This window comes from Brassica rapa, chromosome A09 (assembly GCF_000309985.2).
Source record: "Brassica rapa cultivar Chiifu-401-42 chromosome A09, CAAS_Brap_v3.01, whole genome shotgun sequence".
Taxonomy (NCBI): domain Eukaryota; kingdom Viridiplantae; phylum Streptophyta; class Magnoliopsida; order Brassicales; family Brassicaceae; genus Brassica; species Brassica rapa.
Window position 1 is genome coordinate 28,176,907 of NC_024803.2, and position 24,654 is coordinate 28,201,560.

Genomic DNA, 24,654 nt, shown 5'->3' on the forward strand with positions numbered 1-24,654 from the left:
AACTTAGAAAGGTGCTATTTTGGAGATTTGCCCAAAATTTATCACTATGTATTTTAATAAAATAAATCATAAATTATATATTCTTCTCTTAATCTTTCCAAAAAAAAAAGAAATCAAATTATGTGCGTAATTTTTTTGTAAAAAATATTGAAAAATCAGATTTTTAATACAAAAATATATGGGCAAATCTCCAAAATAGCACCTTTCTAAGTTTATATCACAAAAATAGCACTCAAAAACTAAAATGACCAAAATAGCATTTTATCTTTTGAAAAATTTAAATTTTTTTATTTTTCAAAATTTGAAATCTTATCCCCAAAACCTCACTTTTCAACTCTAAACCCTAAAACCTAAACTCTAAACCCTAAATTCTAAACCCTAAACCCCACCCCTTGAATGCTATTTTTGTGACTTTTGGCCTTGAGTGCTAGTTTGGGAACAAAAACTTGATTTAGTGCTATTTTGGTCTTTTTCTCAAAATATATTTATTGTTACATAGCCAACATGACTTAACTATTGAAAGTTGTCATTTTAGCATTTTATTCGTCATTATTTTGTCATTTTTACCTCAAAAAATGTTCAAATTTTAGTCCTTTTACCTTAGCTCAATATGAATCATGATGAAGATCCCCCATGTTATTTTTCAAAAAAATAAAAATCTCTGATGTTTAAAATAGTAACCTGACAACAAAACAACCATATTATGTTAAATATTTATTAAAATTTGGAAACTATCATGGTGTGTAGAAAACTATAGAGATTCAGTTGGTTATATTATTTTATCTGACATAATTTATTAATAAACTAATATGATTATGTGTAATAAAAAAACTGTTTTGCCAGAACATAAAACAACATTTTTTAATTATATTTCAATCAATAGGTTTTTTTTGTCAAATCGATAGGTTATATAATTTTATCTGACATAATTTATTCATAAAATAATATAATTTTGTGAAATAAAAAAAACTGTTTTTTCAGAACATAAAACAACATTTTTAATTATATTTCAATCCATAGGTCAATAGTTTAGTTATTGTTGTAAAAAATTATATTTCTACCACTTGATTATTTACCAAGATAGATCAAGACCATATACAATGGTAATAACACCCACTTCATTTTTAACATCTTATTTTTTATTTTTTAACATTCCATATCACATTCTCTCTTTTTCACTTCATTTATTCAGCACCTACTTCAGCTTAACTCTTTACAATGGTTTGTTTTAAAATTTCAACACCCTACTCAACTATTTTAATTTGTATATGTATCCTTTACAACATAATATTTACATATTAATAATTTGATTGTAATTATCTTGAAAACTAAAATAACATATAAATATTATTATTGGGATCTATTTAACAAAAAAGGTTTAAACACACAAAAATAGTTGATTACAATAAATATAATATTTTTTATGTATTCAAATGAAATAAGAGTAATCTCTATTTATAGATTAAAAAAATCTTGAATTTTGATATACTTTTTCTATTTTTAAATTTTTTTTATTATATATAAATGCTTTCGAATTATTGAGTGAGAATAAAAATCAAAAGAAATCTGCACAACTAATGAGAAGTTTTCTGCCCAACTATTAAGCGACATATGGCAACGTTGGGCCATAATTTTTTTGTTTCAACAGTTGAAATTCTACAACACTTGTAGAATCAACGTAGATATACATAATATTTCAACACTTTCATTAGAAGGCTTTTAAGAGTTGAAACTCACTTTCAACACATCCACTATGGGTGGTCTAATAAACAAAAATCCATGGGTTGTTAGCTAATTTTTTCTTAGACCATCATTAACTTCAGTCTCTTAACTGCGATTCTTAGCTTCGGTTAAGAGACGGTTCTTAGGTTTTCTTAGATTTTAACTAAGAAAAGTTAAGAACCGTCTAATAAATAAGAAATATAAGAACCGTTTCTTAGATGAAGAATATTAAAAAAAAATGTCAAATCATAAGTTAAGAACTCTGGCTAAGAGACCAGGGTTAATCATTCCCTTAAAACTATTTTTCTATTCGGGTTTACTGTTCCACATCCGTGTGCCTATTCCACCTACAAATTTGACTTCCCCTACGTGTAGATGTGTAATATGAACAAGACTCGTACTAATTATATTTTAATCTTCCTTTCGTGACCTGTTCAGATATATTTATATAAAATAGTTTGAGAATCCAAATGAAAAACGTGAATTTTGAAAGGCTAGTAAGTCATAACCACACGTCAATATCTATTTACATACAAGTTACATTCTCTGTCTGACAGACTGTCTCACACAATCTGAATAACAAAAATTTTCTGAAGCTACGATTCTTGAAGGGTCGAGAGATGGAAACAAGCAAGAGCTCAGAAAATACCTTTAAACAAAACCAAGATTTCAAGACCGAAGGAAAAGTGCTGGAGGCCCGGAGAACCAGAGGAGGAAGAAGGAGGAGTGAGAGTGTGTCTGATTTAGAAGCTGAGGAGACCAAAGGGTTTATAGATTTAGGTTTTGTTTTCACCGAAGAAGACTTGAATTCGGAGTTGCCTGAGATACTTCCGGGACTGCGGACGTTTCTCCACCGGGAAGAACAGAGTAAGACTGACTCTTCCGTTCCGAGACCTTACTTGTCGGAGGCATGGGAACTTCACAGCAATAAGAAAGATTCAATTGTTTTAGACTTGAGAATGGCTAAGATATGTAGTGAGACGAACATGAAGGATTGTCTCAAATGGTGGGCTCGTTCTGTAGCTTCTAGTCTCAAATGAGATCCAATTTTATTTACTAATTCTTCATTAGCCATTGGTGGCATTTCTATTCTACTTCAACCTGATCTCTGAGCTGAGAGCCGAGTATCCTACCAACTATACTACAACAATTTTTTTTCTTTTGAGCAACATACTACACCAAATTATAAACCTTTTATAACATACAAGTAGTGACGGCCCAACATAGTAAATTTTGTTTATTTGGTTATTGGTTGTTGTATTTTAATAGGATTTGAAAATCCGAATTAAATTTAGTGTTATTGGTTCTATGATTTTCAAATTTGTATTAAAATCAAGTATTATTAGTTTAATGATTCATACATTCTATATCAAATCAAGTGTTATTCAATCGTACGAATTTACTAATAAATTTGATTTTATAATGGATTTGAATGGATTTGTTTGAGTTTTTTTTGTTAAAAATACAAATATTCAAATCCGAGAGAAAACTTTTGGATTTGTAAATACTAATCCGAATTTTTTTTAAATCTGTATATTTTACTTGAATTTATAAATACTACATGAATTTCTAAAATAATCAAAATATATAAACCAATAACACCTCCACGTGTGTATATATATAAATAATAAACAACGAAAACATGGATTTGTAAGTGCCTCGATCAGCCGTTTATGTCTGCATAATACAAGGACTAAGTAATATTATTTAATACAAACGGAAAATAGAGCAAATGTTGCATCACGTGATTCTCGGATCCATGCTTAAACAACAAAATGGGGTTGAAAATGGAAAAAATAAAATCAAGGGGCAGCTTCTTGAGATTCCTGACAGATTTCTTCGATTTGGGTATTTATTAAAGCTTCAAACACACGCAAAAAAAAAAAAAAAGCATTTAAAGTCATGGAGATCGGCAACGACAGAAGAACTAGAAAGCAGAAAAGCAGAAGCTTTCTGTTCTGGTTCAATTTGTTGTCATGCAGCTATCGCCATACCTAATATTTTTCATTGAGGTTTACGTCGTGGCCCTTCTCATCCCAATACAAATTTATTTATATAGCAATCTTTTTACGTTTACCCTATTTCTTGCCTTGCGTTTTACTCTTTCCTTATAAAAATTCAGACATTTCTCAACAAACTCTTCTAGCTTCACTTAGAATTAATATGTCCTGTTTTGTATTTCTCCAGACCTTTTTGTTAACCATTTTCATATTTTATTGTTAGAAATGTCTGGCTTCATTGATTCTTAATCTAGCTCTGTTCCTGATTGTTTCCTACATAGTTTATGAGCTGAGAGAGAGAGAGAGATAAGATCAATGGGTAAACAAGGATTACCGAGAAGTCCTCGACCTGAAACGAGAGATAAAGAAGAGAAGAGTGGGAGAAGAAGTTTGGATTCTTTAACAGGAAACGATCTCTTCATTGGTAGAAGAATATTTGGAAGTGAAGTATCCAAGGCTCAAGGATCTAAACATGATCAAAGCTGTGGCAGTAGCAACAAGTTCAGTTACTCTTGGAAGCAGCAACATTCATGGCTTCGTAGGAACTTCAAGTCGATTCTTGTGATGATCTCTGTCACCAGTTTCATCTTCTTTATGGATTCCATTATGGTTTCGATCTTTCATTCGGATAGAAGCTCCGTGATGCAGGACATTTCAAGGTTGAGCAATGACACTCTACATAAGGTTTGAAAAAAATATCTTTTTACTAATTATTCATACTCTTCCATTTTTATTGGTTCTTATTGTTGTATTTTTATGTATGTAAACTAAGAATGGATCATCTCAAGATGCTTCACCGGTGCAAATGTATAGCCGTTTACTATACTTAGCTTCAAATTCTCTTGCAAAGGTTAGTGAAAACTTACAAAACTGTTTTTCCTTTTCTGTGTTTTTGAAACGTTAGTAATCTTGTTTTTCATTGTGCTACAAGAACGTATTCCAACCCGATACACCGACTTTTCAAGAGGAAAGATCTTCAAAGTTATCACAGTGGAAGCCTTGTGCTGATAATAACAAACAAGCTGTGGTGGCATTGGAGAAGCCTAGAGAAGTGAACAACGGTTACATTATGGTTAGTGCAAATGGTGGCCTTAATCAGCAGCGCGTGGCTGTAAGTATATACCAAACTAATCAATAACGATCTTTGATTCATCAAGAAAATATGTATGTACAGTGATTGCGTTATTTTCTTGCAGATCTGCAACGCTGTTGCGGTTGCTTCTCTGCTTAACGCTACTCTAGTGCTCCCTCGGTTTCTTTACAGCAATGTCTGGAAAGATCCTAGGTATTTTACCTACCCGAGACTTGGTACTTATTACGAAGATAATGGTTTGTTGATGTCTGAGAAAATGCGTAAACTGCAGCCAATTTGGTGATATATACCATGAGGAACGTTTCATCGAGTATCTGAAAGATGAGGTGCATATAGTGAAGGATCTTCCTCAACATCTAAAACATATTGATAACAAGAATCTCAGCTTGGTGTGTTCTTTTTGCATTCTCTAATTTCTTTTTTTTAGATCTTGTTTATTTTCTTGGAGTTGAAAAACTCATAAATCATAATGTGTTGTTAATTTTTCATAGGTTACTGATGCAGAGCTTGTAAAAGAGGCAAAGCCGGATGATTACATCAAACATGTTCTTCCTTTGTTAAAGAAGTATGGAATGGTTCATCTTTTTGGATACGGGAATCGTCTCGGTTTTGATCCGTTGCCTTTTGATGTTCAGGTGCACAAATATATAAGAGGATGCATAACTAGTTTATCCGGTTTGGTTCTTGGAAATGATAAGGGTTGTTGAATTTACAGAGATTACGATGTAAGTGCAATTTTCACGCGTTGAAATTCGCTCCCAAGATTCAAGAAGCAGGATCTCTGCTGGTGAAACGGATTAGAAGATATGAAACTTCGCGGAGCAAACTGGATGAGGCATTGCTTGGTGAATCCATGGTGAAATATTCAGCAAAAGAAGATCAAGAACCGTTGAAGTATCTTGCTTTACATCTAAGGTTTGAAGAGGACATGGTTGCTTACTCTCTATGCGATTTTGGAGGAGGAGAAACCGAACGTAAAGAGCTTCAAGCTTACCGAGAAGATCATTTCCCTCTTCTCCTCGAACGTTTGAAGGAATCAAAGTACATATAACATTTCCCACTTCAATGTCTTTAAAATGAATCTTGTTCACTTTTTTCTCTGGGTCTTCTCAGGGCTGTTTCTCCAGAAGAGTTGAGGAAAACAGGAAGGTGTCCATTGACACCAGAGGAAGCAACTCTAGTTCTTGCTGGTCTTGGATTCAAAAGAGGAACATATATATACTTAGCTGGATCCCAAATCTATGGAGGTTCTTCTCGTATGCTTCCTTTAACAACTCTTTACCCGAATCTTGTGACTAAAGAAACTCTCCTTACACCACAAGAACTCGCACCATTCAAGAACTTCTCTTCTCAGGTAAAAACTCATCATAAGTAGTGGTAGCCATACAAACCGAACTCAATGGTTTGAACTCTGTTTTGCAGCTAGCTGCATTGGATTTCATAGCTTGTGCAGCTTCAGATGTGTTTGCAATGACTGATTCTGGTAGTCAACTATCGTCCTTAGTCTCTGGATTTAGAACATACTATGGCAACGGTCACGCGCCAACACTGAGACCTAACAAGAAGAGGCTTGCAGCGATCTTATCAGAGATTGAAACAATAAAGTGGAAGACTTTTGAGAATCGTGTGAAGAAAATGATAGAGGCAGGTCACAAAGTTCGGCTTAGGCCTTATGGACGCAGTATCTATAGACAACCGAAATGCCCAGAATGTATGTGTAAATTTTGATTCTTGCAACGTAAAACATTACTCTTCTGACAATTTTGATGTTTCGTTAGTACAAAATAGAATAAAGACATTGTATATCATTGATTCTAGGTTTGTGATCACTATAAAACATTGAAAGATGTTGCACAAGAACCTCTTTAGAATCTCTTACTATTGTCTCAACTTCTTCTCTCCAGTTTCCTCTCTGAAGATTTTCTTCCTTCCACCTCTCGCCTCCGTTGTTGCCTGTATGGTTGAGACAAAACCACATACTTAGATTCCTCAGTAAAAGAACATGATGAACATGGAAAACGAAAGTTTCCAAAAAGATGTGTTCCTAGAGAACATTGCAAAACCCGGACAATCAGATCATGACTCAAGATTCCATAATTTAATACTACAACTTACGCAAAAGCTGAGTATCCAGAACCAGCACTTGCACTAGATACAGGAGCTGCATTAGTCCCAGCTGCTAGAGGTGGATTCTTCACATCCCCATCAACCTGATTTAACAAAAAAAAAACGAAGTCATCAAAGAAATAAACATGCCAGAATCTTCTGACAATCTCATTCTAGACACTTGAATCTGGTACAATACCTTATCCCATTTGGATTTCTTGTTCGGTCTACCATCACGAGCAGCGATATCAGTTGGTACGGAGGGCAATCCAGTAGTAGCTAAAGCTAGAACACCTGAGATTTATCAAACTCCTATTATCCATTAAATATCGCAGAGATGTAGCTGAGATATATAAAGAACCAAACCGACAACTTTTTTTCTCTAACTCACTGCGACTTAAAACACACCTGGGATGGGGATGTTAGGCTTTTGAGCAGCGAATACCGCCCCAGGTTGAGTACCAACAGAAACAAAGTCAAGCCTTTGGTTCTTCTTGCTTTCCTGTTCCTTCCTTTCCCTCTCATGCTTCATGTCAAGTTCTGTATTTAACACATAAAAAAATCACTATATATCGTAACATATGTACCACGCAGAACATGGTTATAACTAGCAACCATCAATCAAAATGAGTGCATGTAACAAGATATCAGAAGGTGCTTGTTACTGAGACAAGAGTCAAAACATATAATGCAAAATATTCTTAATACTCTTACAACGAAAGAAAGAAAAAAAAAAAGGAAGAAGCCATTAGAAGGTAGGAGTGGTACCTATTGCATCACAGAAGTCACTCGGATCATAACCATTAGGATCAAAAACGTCTTTACTGAAGCAAGAACCAGTCTGATCAATATCTTGATAACTGACAGCATGCAACAAGAAGTCAGGATTCCTATACTCCTTTCTATTACGCACTTCGTTATTGAAGCTCTTCCCCATCTTCTTCAAGCTCAGAAACTTATCTATTTTCCTCTGCAAATGCATCCACAAACTTGTCAAGTAAAATCCCCCAAAAATGTATCAGACCAAGCTCTTACTAAATCACAAACTAATCCGACCTTAGAGAGATATGCTATCCCTAATCAAAAAGATCTAAACAACACGCTAAAAGTTCTTGCCTTGCCTACATTCATGTCTATAAACCACTAGAAAACATTCCAATCTAGTCCAAGAATCATTGCAAATCGACTCAAAGTTCAAAAGCATCGAACATGATTGTTCAATAGGGGAGCTTACTTGGAGGTCCTCGGAGCACTTGTCTTTGGGTCGTGGAGGAAGGAACTGATCCAACAACGTATCGTTACTTTCCCCGGAGGTATCATCTAGTGCTCTCTCAGACTCGAGATTCATTGGACTACTCCAATCGGGTTCGTCGTTGTCGAGAGAACGAGGCGTCGCGTGAGCGCTGGAAGCTCCACCATCGATGACCACCACCTTAGGCGTTCCAGAATCTTCTTCTCCTCTTTTTTTCTCCTCGTCCATGATGTTAGCTTCTTCTTGCTGAGCCTCTTTAGCTCGTTCGGCTTCTTCCTCTTCCTCGGCGTCTTCCATCTCTTCGTCATCCTCGTCACTGTAAACGGAGAGTAAAGCGATTCCTTCAGAGTGCTTCTTCTTCGACGCCATGATAAACTGCCTCAGCTAAATTCGAGATTAGGGTTAGCGGAATTCGAATCCGATTGAAATTTGGGTGGGGGATGGAAACGAAGAATCTAGGGTTCGTCCCAAATTGAAATCGCAACCCCAACTTAGATCCACCGAATTCAAAGAACACATTTATGTCTTTCTTACTGAAACGACGTAGTTTTATAAATTGGAGCCTTTACTAAATGCTCCAATTACTTGAATTAGTTTTGTTAAATCTAAGGCCCATTTAATAAGATTATGTTATGAAATGCTGTGAAAAACTTAGAATTGTTTGTTCTACAACTTTTATATTAGTTCAAATCATTGACTGTTGGCTTTCGTGTTAAGAATGGCTGAGAACCAAAGTGACTAGTTAGACCATCTCCAATCCACCTCTATCTTTATCTCTATATTTTCTTTTAAAATAGAGAAACTCTCTATATTGCAAATCCACGATCTCTATTTTAGAAAAAAAATATAGAGATATACATTGAAAATGCTCATAGTGAGAAATATCCTTGGTGCACACAGAACGGCCTAATTCTTACATTTTTCACAGACCAGATTCTAAATCTTTCAAAATTAGTTATTTTACGGAAAACAAAAGATTTCAAAATCTGAGAAGTAACGTTTTTAAACAACTTTTTTGGGTATACTTTTATGGTTCGAATGGGATTCATATTTCGAAAACCGTTATGCAACATAATCTCTTCTACACCTATTACGCTAAATAAAACAAAATCAAAGTGTTTTAACAATAAGCAGCGAGCTACAGAACAAAGAAATCGGATCTTCGGAGAGAAACACAGACCCAAAAAAAGAAGAAATCAGTTCTGCTCTTGAGCTTCTGCAGCCTCCTTCTCCTCATTGGCCGCAGCCATTAACTCATCAAACTTGTCAGACTTAGCGAGCGTTATCTCAATCTACAAGTTGTCAAGTCACATTTCTCCATAGATTAGCATTCTTTGTACATATATTATCCCCATGATGATCAATAAATTTAACATTTCATCAAAAAAAAAAAGTCAATGTTCAGAAACTCAAGTTTAACAAGTTGTAAAGTCATGGAACTCAAGTTTCACAGAAGAATAATAATCATGGAACACAAATTTGACATCCACCACAACCTAAACAAAAGGAAACCATATTGTTGGGAAATATAACCTTGGCTTTCTGCACAGGACGTCCTCTTGAATCGTCCTTGATATCCACAGTCATAGTCATGATCTCTATAAGAAGAAACAATAAACAAAATTTAGTCGCAGTAAAACCATTGTTCTTCAATTTGGGCATTCAAGATCTTCTTACTCTTTTCAACAGCAAAACCATTGTTCTTCAATATCTCAGCTACGGTAACAACAGTAGCAATAGCTGCACAGTTCCAAAATATTCAATAAGAAACCAGAACAATCTTTTCAAATAAAGCAAGTTCAAATCTCATGACAATAAATGGAAAAATTGCTATTATGGAAACAAACTTTGAGTTTAATAAACTCAGTTACATTGCTTAAAAAACCACACATTACCCATTCCAAGTGCAGACAACTCCACATCTGCGTACTGCTGCATGTACCTCTGTTAATGTCAACAACATAAACATGTTAAGTGGAGAGACATAACAACACAGAGCACCACCAAATAACTCATTCAAATGTTACAATAGATAGATACTCATATCAGTAATTACATGATAGTAACTCAATAACAGTAGGTAGAGTCCCTAGGTTTCAAACTTAAAAGGGGATTTAGTACCTTGGCGAGATTGACGTAGAAGAACAATGGTTTCTTAGTGTTGGAAACCTGAATCCGATTCTTCTTCTGGGTATCAACGCCCAAGCTCATGTTGTTCACTCCTTCAGTGATCCCTTCCATTAATTCTAACTATTGAAATAAACACTTGTCTCCTCTTTTCTCTCCCACTCTGTCTCACAAACTGATAGAAAGCGACGAGAAAGCTTCCCGGTAACCCTAACTCGGTAACCGAAACGACATCGTTTGGATATATTAAAATGGGCCGGTTTAAGGCCCAAACGGCAGAGAATATAATATAATTATCTATTTTGAACATTATTGAAGATTATTTTATCCGATCAGATTGAGACTCTTCAACTGAATCACTCGCCGGAGAAGCCATGCCGATGTTCAAGGCGCCGTTCAACGGCTACTCAGTGAAATTCAGCCCTTTCTACGAGTCCCGCCTCGCCGTCGCCACAGCTCAGAACTTCGGTATCCTAGGAAACGGCCGGATCCACGTCCTCGAGCTCTCTCCCGGAGGTCCCGGCGTCACAGAGTCCATCGCCTTCGACACGGCCGACGCAGTCTACGACGTCTGCTGGTCAGAATCTCACGACTCCGTTCTCATCGCCGCCATCGGCGACGGCTCCGTCAAGATCTACGACACAGCGCTCCCGCCTCCCTCCAACCCCATCCGATCGTTCCAAGAACACGCGCGTGAGGTTCACTCGGTTGATTACAACCCCACGCGCCGCGACTCCTTCCTCACGGCGTCGTGGGACGATACGGTGAAGCTGTGGGCTATGGATCGTCCCGCGAGCATAAGGACTTTCAAGGAGCACGCGTATTGCGTTTACCAAGCGGTGTGGAACCCTAAGCATGGAGACGTCTTCGCCTCTGCTTCCGGCGACTGTACCCTGAGGATATGGGATGTGAGAGAGCCTGGCTCCACCATGATCATCCCTGCGCATGACCTCGAGATACTGTCGTGTGATTGGAACAAGTATGATGATTGTGTTTTAGCGACTTCTTCGGTGGATAAGACGATTAAGGTGTGGGATGTGAGGAGTTACAGAGCTCCTTTGGCTGTGCTCAACGGGCATGGGTATGCGGTGAGGAAGGTGAAGTTCTCGCCGCATAGGAGGAACTTGATTGCTTCTTGCTCGTATGATATGAGTGTGTGCCTTTGGGACTATATGGTGGAGGATGCTTTGGTGGGTCGGTATTGAAACACCCGCCCCTTCCCATTTCCGACCGGGGTTCCAGGGCACGGGGTTTAGGACACACATGACTATTTTCCCGACATCTCCGTGTGTCCCGTTTCTGGTCCCATGAGTTTCAGTTGCATTTCCTTCCTTACCGTTGACATTTCCACTTATAGTTCTGCAAAAAGGGAGAGGGAAAAGAGGGGTGAGTACTAATACTCAGTGAGGCGATTCTAGACCAGTCTCCCCCATGAGCCTCTATACGGCTCAATGCGAAACGAGAACCGTCTAGTCACTACACTCAGTCGATGCAACCTAACAGCTAGTTAATAAGTTTCATTTCACAATCAAGCACTGTAATGAACTCAGTCATCACTCAATCATAGAATACGGTTTATTATTTAAGACCTCCCATCATCCTAGGACTTTAGGACCTACACAGCTCAAGCGGACCATTCCTCCCCTTTTCTTGCTGCTTCCTGTGAAGTCGCCTGCCCTGGTAGGCCCGCCGCCCAGTTCCTCGGGTTCGGACCGCCTTTGCAGTGTATTACGACCCCTTCCCGCCAAGACTCGGCGTGACTCAATCTTACCGGCGCCTCTATTCTTACCCTGCCATTTTTATCGGATGCTATGGCCCCGCATCTCCGCCGTTTTTGAACGCTACGGCCGCCGCGTTTCATTTCTTTCCACCCTTCCCCGGGTACTTTATCCCACCCTTCTTGGGTCATTTATTCCACCCTTCTTGGGTCATTTATTCCACCCTTCTTGGGTCATTTATTCCACCCTTTCCGGGTACTTTCTAATCAATCATTTTCTTTCCTTTTTCTTATCATTTCCTTTTCCTTATTCTTTAGACTCTTTCTTTACTTTCATTTCTAGACGCCACCCGTTCTCGGTGTCACACACAATTCAGTAAACAGCCATCTCACGGATGTCCTACCATTCATCTAATCAACCGGTTAACGTTTACTATTAACCTACTTTTAATTCTTTCTAAGCATCCTAGCTTTCAACCACAAACAAGAATAGATCATCGACCAATCAGTCATTCGTCATTCAATTACCACAAACAATCCATTTACTGTCCTTAATCAGTATGAGCGTTCTTATGCAGTATGATCTATCATCCTAACAACAATCAGGATCTAAACCATCATAATTCCTCATTCAACAATATAAAAGATCATGAACAAGATCTGGAATAGAACACCTCACCTTAGCCTAGTTCTGGATCTGGATCTGAGAATAGGAGGTAAGAGAAACGGGATCTGAGATCTATGACACCACGCGGCCACCACCACCACTCGCGGCTGCTCACAGCGAGGAGAGAGAGACGCGGCCGGGAGAGAGAGAGAAGGAGGCGCGGCGAGGAGAGAGAGAGAGAGAAGAGACGCGGCGAAGAGAGAGAAGGAGGAGAGAGACGCGGCGAAGAGAGAGAAAGAGGAGAGAGACGGCGCGGGAGAGAGAGAAGGAGTCGACGGCTAGGGCTTCCAGTCTCCGGGGATTCTCTGCAGGGCTTCGCTTCTAGATTTCTGATGAGAGAAAAAGAAGTGGAGGCTTGCTTTTATAGGGGAAGAGGTGGGGAAAACCCTAGGATTTTCTAATTGGGCTGCAGAGAACCCATTAGCATTTAAATTTTTTAAATGGGCTGGTTTTGGGGTGTTACAATTCTCCCCCTCTTATTCGGAATTCGTCCCGAATTCCAAATCTTCAGTTCGAACTTAACATCCCAAAACCGGGGTGAGTTTCCAAACACAAACAAGGGAAGCACGAAATGACATCCTACTGGCTCAAGATCATTTAAAACCAACAATGAATTTAATAAATGAAATGGAGTAGGACTACAATAAATAGATAGGTCTCAAGGTATCGCCAAAATCCGCGAATACCCCTATAACAAGAAAAGAAAAGCTGAAACCAAAGAAGAAAACCATGTCCTACTCCTACTAGCTGACTCTGGAATCACAGCTAGCCACTTCGAACTGGGGACTTTTGCTCCCCGTCCGGCTTAGGACCAGCCACACGGCCACTCCCCGTCGGCGACGCCGGCTCTTCTTCCCAGTCTGAGTCCTCCGATGGATCCTCTTCCACCTCTACGTCTTCCTCAGAGCTCGAGATAGCGACGACCCGACGAGTAAGTGTCCGTTCAGCCTCCATTGCCTGACCGGCCATCCGGTTCACCAAGGCGAATTCCAATGGTTCCAACACACCAATCAGCCTGCCCTGAATCTCCTCGCGGAGTCCTGCCTTGTACCACCGGCACCAATCCTCCGCTGTCTTGGGCTTGCATCTTTTGGCTGACTCCAGGAATTCCTCTGTGTACTCCCGGACCGAGCGCGGTCCTTGCCTGGCCTGCGTCAATGTTCCACACCGACACATTCCGGTTATGCTCCTCAGACTCCCTGCATCAATGCTCGGAATCTTTCTTGGACGTCCACGTTTTCTCGTTGGTACACTGTCCTCCATCCTGATCGGCCCCGGACCTGCCCTGGTCGGCCCCGTCTTCCTGGGGCGCCCTCGGCCCCTTGTGGGAGGCGTCGTGTCAACTTCAGGTGCAAACTGGAAAGTACCCTGACCCTGGTTCAATCGCCTGTACTCGGCTGCCCGCTGGAAATGGGGCATCAAAATCCGACGACTCACGGTCGTCTCCTGAATGGGGGCGTTCGGCGGCTCCGCGAACTCCATTTCCTCCTCGTCTGGGAAGAGTGCAGGTACCACATCGCCCCAAGCGTCACGGTAGGGCTTGCGGGCGTAAGCCCTTGTCCCTTTTGGTCCATAGCGCATGCGTCTTTCTCCGAGCTCGTGATGCACTGGTGAAGACATCCTGCAGCGTAAAAACAAAGACCTGATCAGTACCTAATAGTAGACATGCATAGATGGCAGTTTTCAATCAATTCTCAAACTAGAGCTGCTTTAACAGACAAAATCCCAGTGTGGTTCTTATCATCCCTTTTTGCCCCAAGATGACCCTTTTTTTTTTTTACAGTCAGCCTTTTTACCCTATGAAGATCCCATATCCTTATTAACATTTTGCATTCTGCTCCAAGATGACTCTCCATCATCCCTTTTTACCCCAAGATGATCCTCCATCGTCCTTTTTACCCCAAGATGATCCTCCATCATCCTTTTTACCCCAAGAAGATCCTTAGTTTGGTTCTCACAATCTGAAATCGGTTTTCTCCCACTACTCGTCCGTCCGTCCCTTGGCCACCCCGGGTTGCTCCTTCCTCGTCGGCGGGCCCACGCCCTGATGGTGGGACCCGCGCCCATATTTCCTTTTTTTTTTTTTTTTTTTTTTTTTTTACTGGGAACAAGCTTCACTGTGATATCTGAATGTCAGAAGTCCATTTCTTTGCAGGGTTTAATCCCTCCGTGAAGTTGCGCCCGCCTCGGCCTTGCGTCCGTCCCTCCTTCCCTGACCTCCCCGGCCCGGTGCGGGGCGGTGTCGTCCGCGAGACGCTTCCCTCCAGCTCGAATGTCTGGCTTTCCATTACCCCTTTGACTTGACGTGCTAGGCGACTAATCCCTCTGTATACTTGCCTTACAATTCCTTGTTACCCATTTCTGAACCTCTGAAACTCCACTACACCGCAGTACGAAGACTTTTTGTTAACCTGATCTCGGCCGGAAACTCTGAGCTGTTCGAATTCTCCTTCAACATTAGCTATGACGGTCGAACAGAACCATAAGGGAAATGGGCAACGGTGAGAAATGCTGATCCCTTAAGTTAGTATTCAGGGACCTTAACCTGGCTCTGATACCAATTGAAACACCCGCCCCTTCCCATTTCCGACCGGGGTTCCAGGGCACGGGGTTTAGGACACACATGTCTATTTTCCCGACATCTCCGTGTGTCCCGTTTCTGGTCCCATGAGTTTCAGTTGCATTTCCTTCCTTACCGTTGACATTTCCACTTATAGTTCTGCAAAAAGGGAGAGGGAAAAGAGGGGTGAGTACTAATACTCAGTGAGGCGATTCTAGACCAGTCTCCCCCATGAGCCTCTATACGGCTCAATGCGAAACGAGAACCGTCTAGTCACTACACTCAGTCGATGCAACCTAACAGCTAGTTAATAAGTTTCATTTCACAATCAAGCACTGTAATGAACTCAGTCATCACTCAATCATAGAATACGGTTTATTATTTAAGACCTCCCATCATCCTAGGACTTTAGGACCTACACAGCTCAAGCGGACCATTCCTCCCCTTTTCTTGCTGCTTCCTGTGAAGTCGCCTGCCCTGGTAGGCCCGCCGCCCAGTTCCTCGGGTTCGGACCGCCTTTGCAGTGTATTACGACCCCTTCCCGCCAAGACTCGGCGTGACTCAATCTTACCGGCGCCTCTATTCTTACCCTGCCATTTTTATCGGATGCTATGGCCCCGCATCTCCGCCGTTTTTGAACGCTACGGCCGCCGCGTTTCATTTCTTTCCACCCTTCCCCGGGTACTTTATCCCACCCTTCTTGGGTCATTTATTCCACCCTTCTTGGGTCATTTATTCCACCCTTTCCGGGTACTTTCTAATCAATCATTTTCTTTCCTTTTTCTTATCATTTCCTTTTCCTTATTCTTTAGACTCTTTCTTTACTTTCATTTCTAGACGCCACCCGTTCTCGGTGTCACACACAATTCAGTAAACAGCCATCTCACGGATGTCCTACCATTCATCTAATCAACCGGTTAACGTTTACTATTAACCTACTTTTAATTTTTTCTAAGCATCCTAGCTTTCAACCACAAACAAGAATAGATCATCGACCAATCAGTCATTCGTCATTCAATTACCACAAACAATCCATTTACTGTCCTTAATCAGTATGAGCGTTCTTATGCAGTATGATCTATCATCCTAACAACAATCAGGATCTAAACCATCCTAATTCCTCATTCAACAATATAAAAGATCATGAACAAGATCTGGAATAGAACACCTCACCTTAGCCTAGTTCTGGATCTGGATCTGAGAATAGGAGGTAAGAGAAACGGGATCTGAGATCTATGACACCACGCGGCCACCACCACCACTCGCGGCTGCTCACAGCGAGGAGAGAGAGACGCGGCGAGGAGAGAGAGAGAGAGAAGAGACGCGGCGAAGAGAGAGAAGGAGGAGAGAGACGCGGCGAAGAGAGAGAAAGAGGAGAGAGACGGCGCGGGAGAGAGAGAAGGAGTCGACGGCTAGGGCTTCCAGTCTCCGGGGATTCTCTGCAGGGCTTCGCTTCTAGATTTCTGATGAGAGAAAAAGAAGTGGAGGCTTGCTTTTATAGGGGAAGAGGTGGGGAAAACCCTAGGATTTTCTAATTGGGCTGCAGAGAACCCATTAGCATTTAAAATTTTTAAATGGGCTGGTTTTGGAGTGTTACAGGTATGATCATCACACTGAGTTTGCTGTTGGGATTGATATGAGTGTTCTTGTTGAAGGTTTGATGGCGAGTACTGGTTGGGACGAGCTCGTTTATGTTTGGCAGCAAGGGATGGATCCAAGAGCGTGTTGAAACAAGTTTAAGTCTCTGTGTTTCCTCTTTATTTATTATGGAATAATAAAGTTGGGATCTTTCATAAAAAACTAGGATAGGTCCGCCCTACGGGCGGGATTCGATAAATCGGTTTTTTTAATAAATGATATAAATTTGTTTAATTTTTTTTTATGTTTTATTTTAAGTTGGATGTGATTATGATTATGCTGATAGTAAGAGTCCGTTAATTTAAGTGATGGATTATAGACTAATTGTAAGACATGTATTATGCATATTAATATCACTGAATCGTAGACGACGAATAATGTGGTATACCAACTGACAATGGACGTAAGCATCGTCCGTATCATATGTAAATAGAAAACAGACAGTATATATGTACATATATTAAAACCAAGGTATAGCAAGTATAATCAGGTTATGAGTTGGTGTGATGTATGAACAGGTGATGGTGTGTGTATAAATAGGTGACGCAGGTTTGAAGCTATAAATATGCATACAGGTCATGTGCTTAGCTCCTTAACTATCATGAAACCGTAGATACTGTGTGAGCATTAACGATGGCGTCCCATCTTAAGCTATGATACAGTCCAGAAGCATCTATTTAATAAAATGATAATACAGAGCAATATGAGTGGATCCAACTCTTGTTTTTTTTTTTTTTGTCACCAACTCCAACTCTTGTTTAATATATGTTGTTGTTGTCAAATAAGACGTACAATATGCGGATGATTGATTACGTGAAACATAATCACATTTTACAATCATGATAGAATATAGAGGATACTAACTTGAATAATAACCATAACATTCCTGAGATGAGTTTTCTTTTTATATTTGATTTTAAATAACCCAAATCATAAGAGTACCAAATAGTCAAAAGACAAACATAATCATATTTACAATCATGATAGAATATAGAGGATGCTAATTTGAATAAAACCACATAATACCAAACATTTCCGAAATGAGATATATTTTATAGGGAAATTGCACCCTATATACATAAAAAAAATTAAATACACTAACTAACCAAAATTCTCCCCTCTCTCCTACTTTCTCTTCCTATCTCTCTCTACTCTCTCTCCCAAAATCTAATTTTCATTTTTTTTTTGGTTATTTAGCAAATAAGCCCTTATTTTATATTTGGTTTTAAAAAACCAAAATTATAAAAGTACCAAAGAGTCAAAGACAAACTTGGCGTAAGATTCTTCTTCTTACATTACAATATTTTGAGTTCATAAAGCAATACCAGAGATGACAAAAAAAAAAAAAACCAAGGAAATGACTTAAGCATAATAGAAAACGGGAAAAACTGTGGCTTGAACTCCAGTCCTCTTCACCTAAGCCTTGCGTGCAGTTATGACAAAATCATTGAGCAGTTATGACAAAATCATTGAGCTTGACTATGCTCAGATATTCCACCTTAGCATATCCCCTTAGCAGTGGAGAGCTCGTGCAAGCCAGTGTCTTGTGCGACCAACCTGCGTTATTAAATTTAAAGTTTATACGGTGGTCTTTCTCACAGAATTAGTGACTGTGTAAAGAAAACGATTTGTTTTTGTTTAAGGAGTTTAGTTTTGTGTTACATGATCGTTACTTTAATTTTATCATATCATTTTTTCCATCGAACTTATTTGTTATAAAAAAAGTCTCGTTTTCTGTTTCGTTGCAGTTGACCAATTTTATAAGTATACAACTGTTGCAATTATTTGAATATTTTTCTTTGTCATGTAAATCTCTTAATGTATTTTTTTGGATTAAATTTTCTAGTTTCACTTTTGTTTACTTTGTATCTTGTCGAGTTCTTTTATATTGTAGCTTTTGTTAAACTTTTAACAAATATATTTTCATATCTATACATTTTTAATTATAAAGGTAACATTAACTTTCACTACTTTTTTACAATAGCTTTGATTATCTATCTAATGTTTAATAAATCATTTACTTGTTTCACTATTAAAATAAATCATAATAATGTGATTATCGTATTTTATTTCTATATAGAAAATGCAATAAAATTTTAAAAATTATAATCGATTAGATTTAATACGAAAAACATGAGTCATTCCTCTTTTACATTTTTCTTTCTTGAATCCAGAAATATTTTATTTTATATTTCTTATAAAATTATGATAATTTATAGAGGAAAATGTAATTAAAAAAATATTTTAATTAGGCATGAAACATGAAAACCTAATACTAAGTTTTACTGATTAAAATACACTAGATCTTGACCCGCCCGACCGGACGGGTATTTATTTTATGTTTTTGGTTTTTTTGCGTATATTAAATGATTTATTTGTAATATTTAAACATAAATTTATATTGAAAATTAATCTTTGCAGTTATAATAAAAATTTAAATTAAAAGTTTAATAAAACATTTTGATATAAATTTTATCCTAATTAAAATAATATAGAGGTGGGTCATATACTTTTTCCAATTTCAAAATCTTAGCATCCCTTAAAAACAAAAAAAATAAATTTATAAATACATAAAATATATAAACATATTTGGAACTATAATTTCTATTAAAATAAATTTGTTAAAGAAAAATAAGTTTGTGCTAGTGTTGTTTATTTCTAGAGCTTGACCCGTGACTGTATAAATATTTACTTTCACTTAAAATGTTTTCTTTGTACTAATGATATAATATATATATTAAAATACATTTTATTACATAATTGTTAATATAAAATTTTAAAACATAACAATTTTATTTATTACTTTTAATAATTATATTTTGTGATTTTAATTGTCTATTATATCACAATGTATCATATAAAAATCCAATATTATATGAATAAACTATTTCATATTTTATTTATATGTTATATAAATTAATTATGACGTGTGATTTTTTATTTTATTATTTATTACTAACAAATATTAAAAATATTTAATATGTTAATATGAAATATATTAGGAAATATTTTGGTTAAGATTTGATTAAGTAAATCTATTATTTAAATAAGAAAATACATTAGGAAAAGACAAGCATACTTAAATATAGGTTCAATAAATATCTCAATGGCATTTTAATGTAAATAAATGATAAAATTAAGGGGTATTTCTATTTTGTACTTCTGTTTTAATAAAGTAGATGTTTGTTTAAACTTTTATGTGTTATAATATTTAAAATCCAAGTATATCATGTTGTTCGAATAAATAGTTATGATTGCAAAACAAACGACACTGGTTAATTTTAAAAAATCATTTAACACTGCTTTTATTAAATATAATATATTTATCATATATATTAACAATTTACTGTGTATTATCACATGACCTTAATAGTTTTATTTTAATATATTACGATTCTTATTTTACTTAAAATTAATAATTTTTATATAATATTAAAAGTATTATTTAAACAATTTCATCTTGCACATTACGCAACACATGATGAGAAACAGCGAGAGTATACGTTTCTGGATTCATCAAACTCATTCGCAGAAATTATGACATTATGTCAATTGCAGAGGATAATCCTTACATAATGTTATTAGAATGGAACCGTTTATGCAATCTTGGAATCAACAAAACTAAAACTCATGAATCTTTCAAATACATCATCCAGCTTCTCCATTTCTTCTTTGCTTCCAATGTAAAGCGTAACCTTCGGATGTATCTGTAAGGTACACCAAAGAAAATGTGTATGATGACACCCAAACTTTGGATATAAGCTACTGTAATAAACTAAACATGAAATGTGTTTTGAGTTACCTTGGCCAGTTGGATATTAATACTATATATCTGGTGACCATATGATCTTTTTCCTCCAGCTTGTTCAACAATGAAACTCATCGGTGCATACTCATACAATAGCCTAAGCTTTTCATTTTGCTCTTGGCATCACGTGGATACACGTAAATCCCACCGTACAACAAAGTCCTGTGAAAAGTCTATGACCAAAGTTCTAATGTACCTTGCCGAGTAAGGTTTCCCACGTTGACCTGGGTCCTTGAGATCACCAATGTACTACTTCAGATTCTCGTCCCACAGCTGGTAGTTCCATTTGTTGAAAGAGTATATTTTCCCGGACACCTTTGCCTTACTTAAAAACGAAGATGACACATTAACTGTACATATTTGTTCCTCTGACCCAAGCTGCAAGCAACACATAGCCAAACATCAACAACATTATGTATCTTTTAGTTGTGGCCATGTGGAAAGTGAAAGGCAGAGTCGTTAATTACAGCGTAGATTTCGTCAATGAAACACTCGTCATTGGGGCTCTAGATACCGAAGATGGAACCGGTGAAAACTGCAACGTCGATGTTGGAAGAACCGTCGAGAGAACTGAAGCTGGCATTGTAGCTGTAGTTGTAGGAGCAGAAGGTGTTGGAACAGGGTAGTTAGGTGAAATCTGAACTGGAGGAGCATGTGTTTGGAGTTTACCGAAGGCATTGAAAGTGATTGTAGCTATCGAATTCACTTGTCACCCAATAAGCTCCGCACCGGCGTCTCCAAGAAGCACACAAGTTGCTTTGTCCCCGTTACCGTGTACAAATATTTCCACTCTGTATCTGTGAATAAATTTAGAGACGACATGGCGATGAACGTTAACATACACGTGGAGATAGTATTAATACAAAAGTAAACCAGGATACGTAAGTTTAGATTATAACAAAATGGACAGCTAGAAATTTGTTGATATTGAAGACAAACTAATAACTGCTGACGTAAAAGCTAAAATGAGGATCCTATATTGTGACTTACGTAATCGTATATGTGTAGCCACCAACTCATTTTGTGTTACTGGTGCGATCAAGACGACGAAAGGGGCAGATAGGCGGAACTCTGCCACAACGGTGTCGCAGAGGTAAACATTCAGGGCATGGGAAGATGGTTTACAGTAGGAGTATCCACGGTCTCTTACTCGTTCCGCCTGTGATATCAACTATGCCTTCTTTGTGTTAATGCCCATCCATCATCTTCATATGGCCTACCCCATCTTCAAATTTGAAAATAAACTAATGTGAGTGACCTCTAAATAGGCTAGTAGAAACAACGACATTGTGGAAAGTTGGAGTTACCGTATGAATCACCACTCATGTGATCTTTCGAGAGCTGAATCACCCGCAGTATCAATCGCCCCCGCAAGTCACAATTTCGCTCGGATTTGTGCATTAACCTCCTGCTCTGCGAAAAGCGTTTCCGACAATGGCTTCGTGAATGTGGAATCAAAAGAAAGCTTCGTCGTTGGGAAGAGAATCTTAGTGGGGTAAGAATTAAAGACGATTAAAGACGATTAAAAGCATAAACGTTACAGGATCTGGACGATCGCTGCGCCGAAAAAAGACGAACGAAGATCAGGGAGGGAGCATCTGCTTAGGGTTTTCCGTAGAAGTTCTGTGCAAATGGGCCTCGAGAAGAAGAAACTCTGGTTAGCGCGTGAAGCCCGGTCCGACAAAAACTTAAGTGAAACGGTGCGGATCCGACGTGGCAACACCGTAGGGCTCCTATTTCCGACGTGGCATCCGAGGTTGCAGTCTCAGGAGGGATACAATGCTTCTTTTATATATAAAGATGCCATGTCATTGATGGAATATTCATACATAGATGAACTTGTTTGTGGACGCTTTAACAAGAAATGACTATACTCGCTCATGTTCTAGTGGATACATTATATTAGCTTGTTGATCGAAACACTTGATTACTTCTTTGTGGACTCGAGATGGTTTATATTTGAAGGTATGGAAAACAAACAAAGTTGAAATCTTGGTAATTGCTAGCATGTTTAAAAAAAAAGAGAGTTAGTTTTACCATCTTAACTTCTCTTATATACAAGAGCAAGCTCGAGGCAGTGAACCTTGGGAAAGGGCTGTTTTTGACAGTCTTTTTACATATTTTTCCCTCTATAACCATCTTCAAAATGATAGACTTTGCTTGTGGTCAGAAATGTAACCTATGCTTCTTTTTCTCTATCCTCTTTTTTATTTCTACCTTGTTTTGTCATAATCAATATTCAATAAATCACTAAATGGTAATTAGGCGCTCGGCTGAAGATCAGCACCTACACGGATTATTTAGAGCCTAGACACTAACAAATCATTGATTTATTACAAACCTTATTACTTAATTTAACATACTAATACTAATTTAAATTGATTTAAACAGATTTAAACCGTTTAAAAATGGTTTGAACTGATTAATGTTAGTTGGCAAATTTTCAATGCTGTTATACATAATTATTTATATTAATTAATTATATAAATTACAGAAAGCATATAAATTGTTTCATTGATTCTTCTTATAATCAACTTTGTATTCATAAATTATATACGATACAAATTAAAATACAAGTTATATAAATGATAATATATTATAATTCTTATATAAAGTATAATCCTATAATTTTTATTCATAAAATAACTCTATTTAATTGTATTAATTTGATTGATTGTGATAATAAAAATAAAGTTTTGTAATAAAAATAAATGTGAAAATTTGATTTAAGAACATAAAATTGAAGGACAAAACAGAACTCATTCCAACATTTTCCATCTTTAAACATTAAAAAGGAATCATCTTAAGAACAAAGTAAAAAATTGATATAATACAAATTTATATACAAAATATTAATGTATTCAAAGAATGTACAGTTATAAAAAAAAAGTTATATCAAAGAGACAATATCATTTATACAAGTTTTAGATTGTAATCTAATCTATTAAACCTGAAGTACAATTAGAAATTAACTCTAACTTTTTTTGAATATTTACTATACCATGCCACTGGCTTTAAATACCATTTTTTAGAACATTACTAAACTATTGTAATTAAACTACCCTAAATACCGCTGTTTTAAGATTGTTTATTCATTGTTTCTTTTTCTTGAATTTTTCTGGATATTTTTTTTTCTTGGATATTATCGACTGAAATGAAAATTATCTCTTTTATTTGAACTTGGCAGAGGCAGATAACTGAATCATGATATTGATGAATAATAAAATTGTATGTACGTGAGAATTCGTGAATCTGTGGATTCATCATTTCATTTTGTCGTATTGTAACACTTTCATCTGTTCGATACTTGGATCAAGTAGAAAATGATAGTCAGAATGCTAAATTAGGAAAACGCGTTTAATAATATATAAATTATGAATATTTCTATTCAAAATAACCAATAAAAGCAAATGGAACAATATAATCACATAGATGTCATTAGTATAGGAGATATTCAAAAAATTATATATTTTTATGATTAGATCACTAACAATATTCTTTACTCTCTAAAATCATTCATAATATTTATAACATGGTTAATGAATACTATCGAATTCCTATAATTTAGCTATATGTTAAACATAAAATATTGTAATCTTTTACTTACCACAAAAAATATAATATATATATATATATGCATATCTATACTATTATTTGCGAAGTAAATTTTTGGAATCGAACTCTCACGTTAAAAGTTAGAGCGGTTAATATCTATAATACCCTTAATGAATTTTCTAAATAATTAATTATATAATCAAAAACGAATTTTAATTAATAATATTAACATTTTAGAAAATAAGATAATTCTTATATATTGTGTTGTTATCTTAAAACATATTTTTCAATTATAAAATTTAAAAATAAACTATAAAACAATTATAATAAATTAAATGGTTAAAGTCAATGTTATCTTTAATAAATTTTAATTAATCTATACTATTATTTGCGAAGTAAATTTTTGGAA

The 24,654-nt window shown here is 36.9% G+C and overlaps 6 protein-coding genes and 1 long non-coding RNA gene across 11 annotated transcripts; 3 read left to right on the top strand and 4 right to left on the bottom strand.

The window, feature by feature from the left end:
• The first annotated feature begins 442 nt into the window (after positions 1-442).
• LOC103840508 (O-fucosyltransferase 8) lies at positions 443-6,627 on the top strand. Of its 2 annotated transcripts, XM_033279275.1 has the most exons (10): positions 443-3,734; positions 4,004-4,406; positions 4,495-4,572; positions 4,654-4,833; positions 4,919-5,007; positions 5,087-5,204; positions 5,307-5,450; positions 5,531-5,856; positions 5,929-6,169; positions 6,238-6,627. In XM_033279275.1, exons 2-10 carry the CDS (start codon positions 4,038-4,040, stop codon positions 6,541-6,543), a joined length of 1,851 nt encoding a protein of 616 aa, XP_033135166.1. In that variant the 5' UTR covers positions 443-3,734; positions 4,004-4,037; the 3' UTR covers positions 6,544-6,627. The 2 variants fall into 2 exon arrangements, with proteins under 2 accessions (XP_033135166.1, XP_009115262.1); XM_009117014.2 differs by having other exon boundaries at positions 444-4,406.
• LOC103840505 lies at positions 2,343-2,762 on the top strand. Its single transcript, XM_009117012.2, has one exon. The coding sequence runs from the start codon at positions 2,343-2,345 to the stop codon at positions 2,760-2,762; it is 420 nt and encodes a 139-aa protein (XP_009115260.1).
• Positions 6,530-8,699, bottom strand: LOC103840506 (SAP30-binding protein). Its single transcript, XM_009117013.3, has 6 exons — positions 8,156-8,699; positions 7,690-7,891; positions 7,330-7,461; positions 7,121-7,215; positions 6,931-7,025; positions 6,530-6,768 (listed from the first exon to the last, which is right to left on the bottom strand). The coding sequence occupies exons 1-6, from the start codon at positions 8,540-8,542 to the stop codon at positions 6,702-6,704; spliced, it is 978 nt and encodes a 325-aa protein (XP_009115261.1). The 5' UTR covers positions 8,543-8,699; the 3' UTR covers positions 6,530-6,701.
• Positions 8,700-9,168: 469 nt separating this feature from the next.
• LOC103840509 (uncharacterized protein At2g34160) lies at positions 9,169-10,510 on the bottom strand. Its single transcript, XM_009117015.3, has 5 exons — positions 10,295-10,510; positions 10,069-10,117; positions 9,851-9,913; positions 9,707-9,771; positions 9,169-9,465 (listed from the first exon to the last, which is right to left on the bottom strand). The coding sequence occupies exons 1-5, from the start codon at positions 10,412-10,414 to the stop codon at positions 9,370-9,372; spliced, it is 393 nt and encodes a 130-aa protein (XP_009115263.2). The 5' UTR covers positions 10,415-10,510; the 3' UTR covers positions 9,169-9,369.
• Positions 10,511-10,613: 103 nt separating this feature from the next.
• LOC103840510 (peroxisome biogenesis protein 7) lies at positions 10,614-22,811 on the top strand. Of its 2 annotated transcripts, XR_004451087.1 has the most exons (3): positions 10,614-11,498; positions 16,844-17,043; positions 22,491-22,811. XR_004451087.1 is itself a non-coding variant. In XM_009117016.3 (2 exons), exons 1-2 carry the CDS (start codon positions 10,675-10,677, stop codon positions 16,971-16,973), a joined length of 954 nt encoding a protein of 317 aa, XP_009115264.1. In that variant the 5' UTR covers positions 10,622-10,674; the 3' UTR covers positions 16,974-17,255. The 2 variants fall into 2 exon arrangements, 1 of the variants encoding a protein (XP_009115264.1); XM_009117016.3 differs by lacking the exon at positions 22,491-22,811 and having other exon boundaries at positions 10,622-11,498; positions 16,844-17,255.
• Positions 11,505-16,837, bottom strand: LOC117128010. Its single transcript, XM_033279276.1, has 2 exons — positions 12,697-16,837; positions 11,505-11,659 (listed from the first exon to the last, which is right to left on the bottom strand). Exon 1 carries the CDS (start codon positions 14,302-14,304, stop codon positions 13,450-13,452), a length of 855 nt encoding a protein of 284 aa, XP_033135167.1. The 5' UTR covers positions 14,305-16,837; the 3' UTR covers positions 11,505-11,659; positions 12,697-13,449.
• LOC103840511 lies at positions 20,370-22,350 on the bottom strand. 3 transcript variants are annotated; one of them, XR_004451088.1, is made up of 7 exons: positions 21,998-22,350; positions 21,841-21,915; positions 21,681-21,761; positions 21,360-21,487; positions 21,158-21,278; positions 20,685-21,068; positions 20,370-20,589 (listed from the first exon to the last, which is right to left on the bottom strand). It is a non-coding gene; the product is annotated as an uncharacterized LOC103840511 (long non-coding RNA). The 3 variants fall into 3 exon arrangements; XR_627642.3 differs by having other exon boundaries at positions 21,681-21,915; positions 21,998-22,103; positions 22,232-22,332; XR_627641.3 differs by having other exon boundaries at positions 21,681-21,915.
• Positions 22,812-24,654: the final 1,843 nt, after the last annotated feature.

Coding starts and splice junctions, on each gene's coding strand:
- LOC103840505 (XM_009117012.2), top strand. CDS start 2,343: ATGGAAACAAGCAAGAGCTCAGAAAATACCTTTAAACAAAACCAAGAT.
- LOC103840509 (XM_009117015.3), bottom strand. CDS start 10,414: ATGGAAGGGATCACTGAAGGAGTGAACAACATGAGCTTGGGCGTTGAT. Junction 10,118..10,294: donor TCTACGTCAATCTCGCCAAG/GTACTAAATCCC, acceptor TGACATTAACAG/AGGTACATGCAGCAGTACGC. Junction 9,466..9,706: donor GTCCTGTGCAGAAAGCCAAG/GTTATATTTCCC, acceptor GACAACTTGTAG/ATTGAGATAACGCTCGCTAA.
- LOC117128010 (XM_033279276.1), bottom strand. CDS start 14,304: ATGTCTTCACCAGTGCATCACGAGCTCGGAGAAAGACGCATGCGCTAT.
- LOC103840510 (XM_009117016.3), top strand. CDS start 10,675: ATGCCGATGTTCAAGGCGCCGTTCAACGGCTACTCAGTGAAATTCAGC. Junction 11,499..16,843: donor GAGGATGCTTTGGTGGGTCG/GTATTGAAACAC, acceptor GGAGTGTTACAG/GTATGATCATCACACTGAGT.
- LOC103840508 (XM_033279275.1), top strand. CDS start 4,038: ATGGGTAAACAAGGATTACCGAGAAGTCCTCGACCTGAAACGAGAGAT. Junction 4,573..4,653: donor CTTCAAATTCTCTTGCAAAG/GTTAGTGAAAAC, acceptor TTGTGCTACAAG/AACGTATTCCAACCCGATAC. Junction 5,205..5,306: donor ATAACAAGAATCTCAGCTTG/GTGTGTTCTTTT, acceptor AATTTTTCATAG/GTTACTGATGCAGAGCTTGT.
- LOC103840506 (XM_009117013.3), bottom strand. CDS start 8,542: ATGGCGTCGAAGAAGAAGCACTCTGAAGGAATCGCTTTACTCTCCGTT. Junction 7,216..7,329: donor GCCTAACATCCCCATCCCAG/GTGTGTTTTAAG, acceptor GATAAATCTCAG/GTGTTCTAGCTTTAGCTACT. Junction 6,769..6,930: donor TCTGGATACTCAGCTTTTGC/GTAAGTTGTAGT, acceptor TCAACCATACAG/GCAACAACGGAGGCGAGAGG.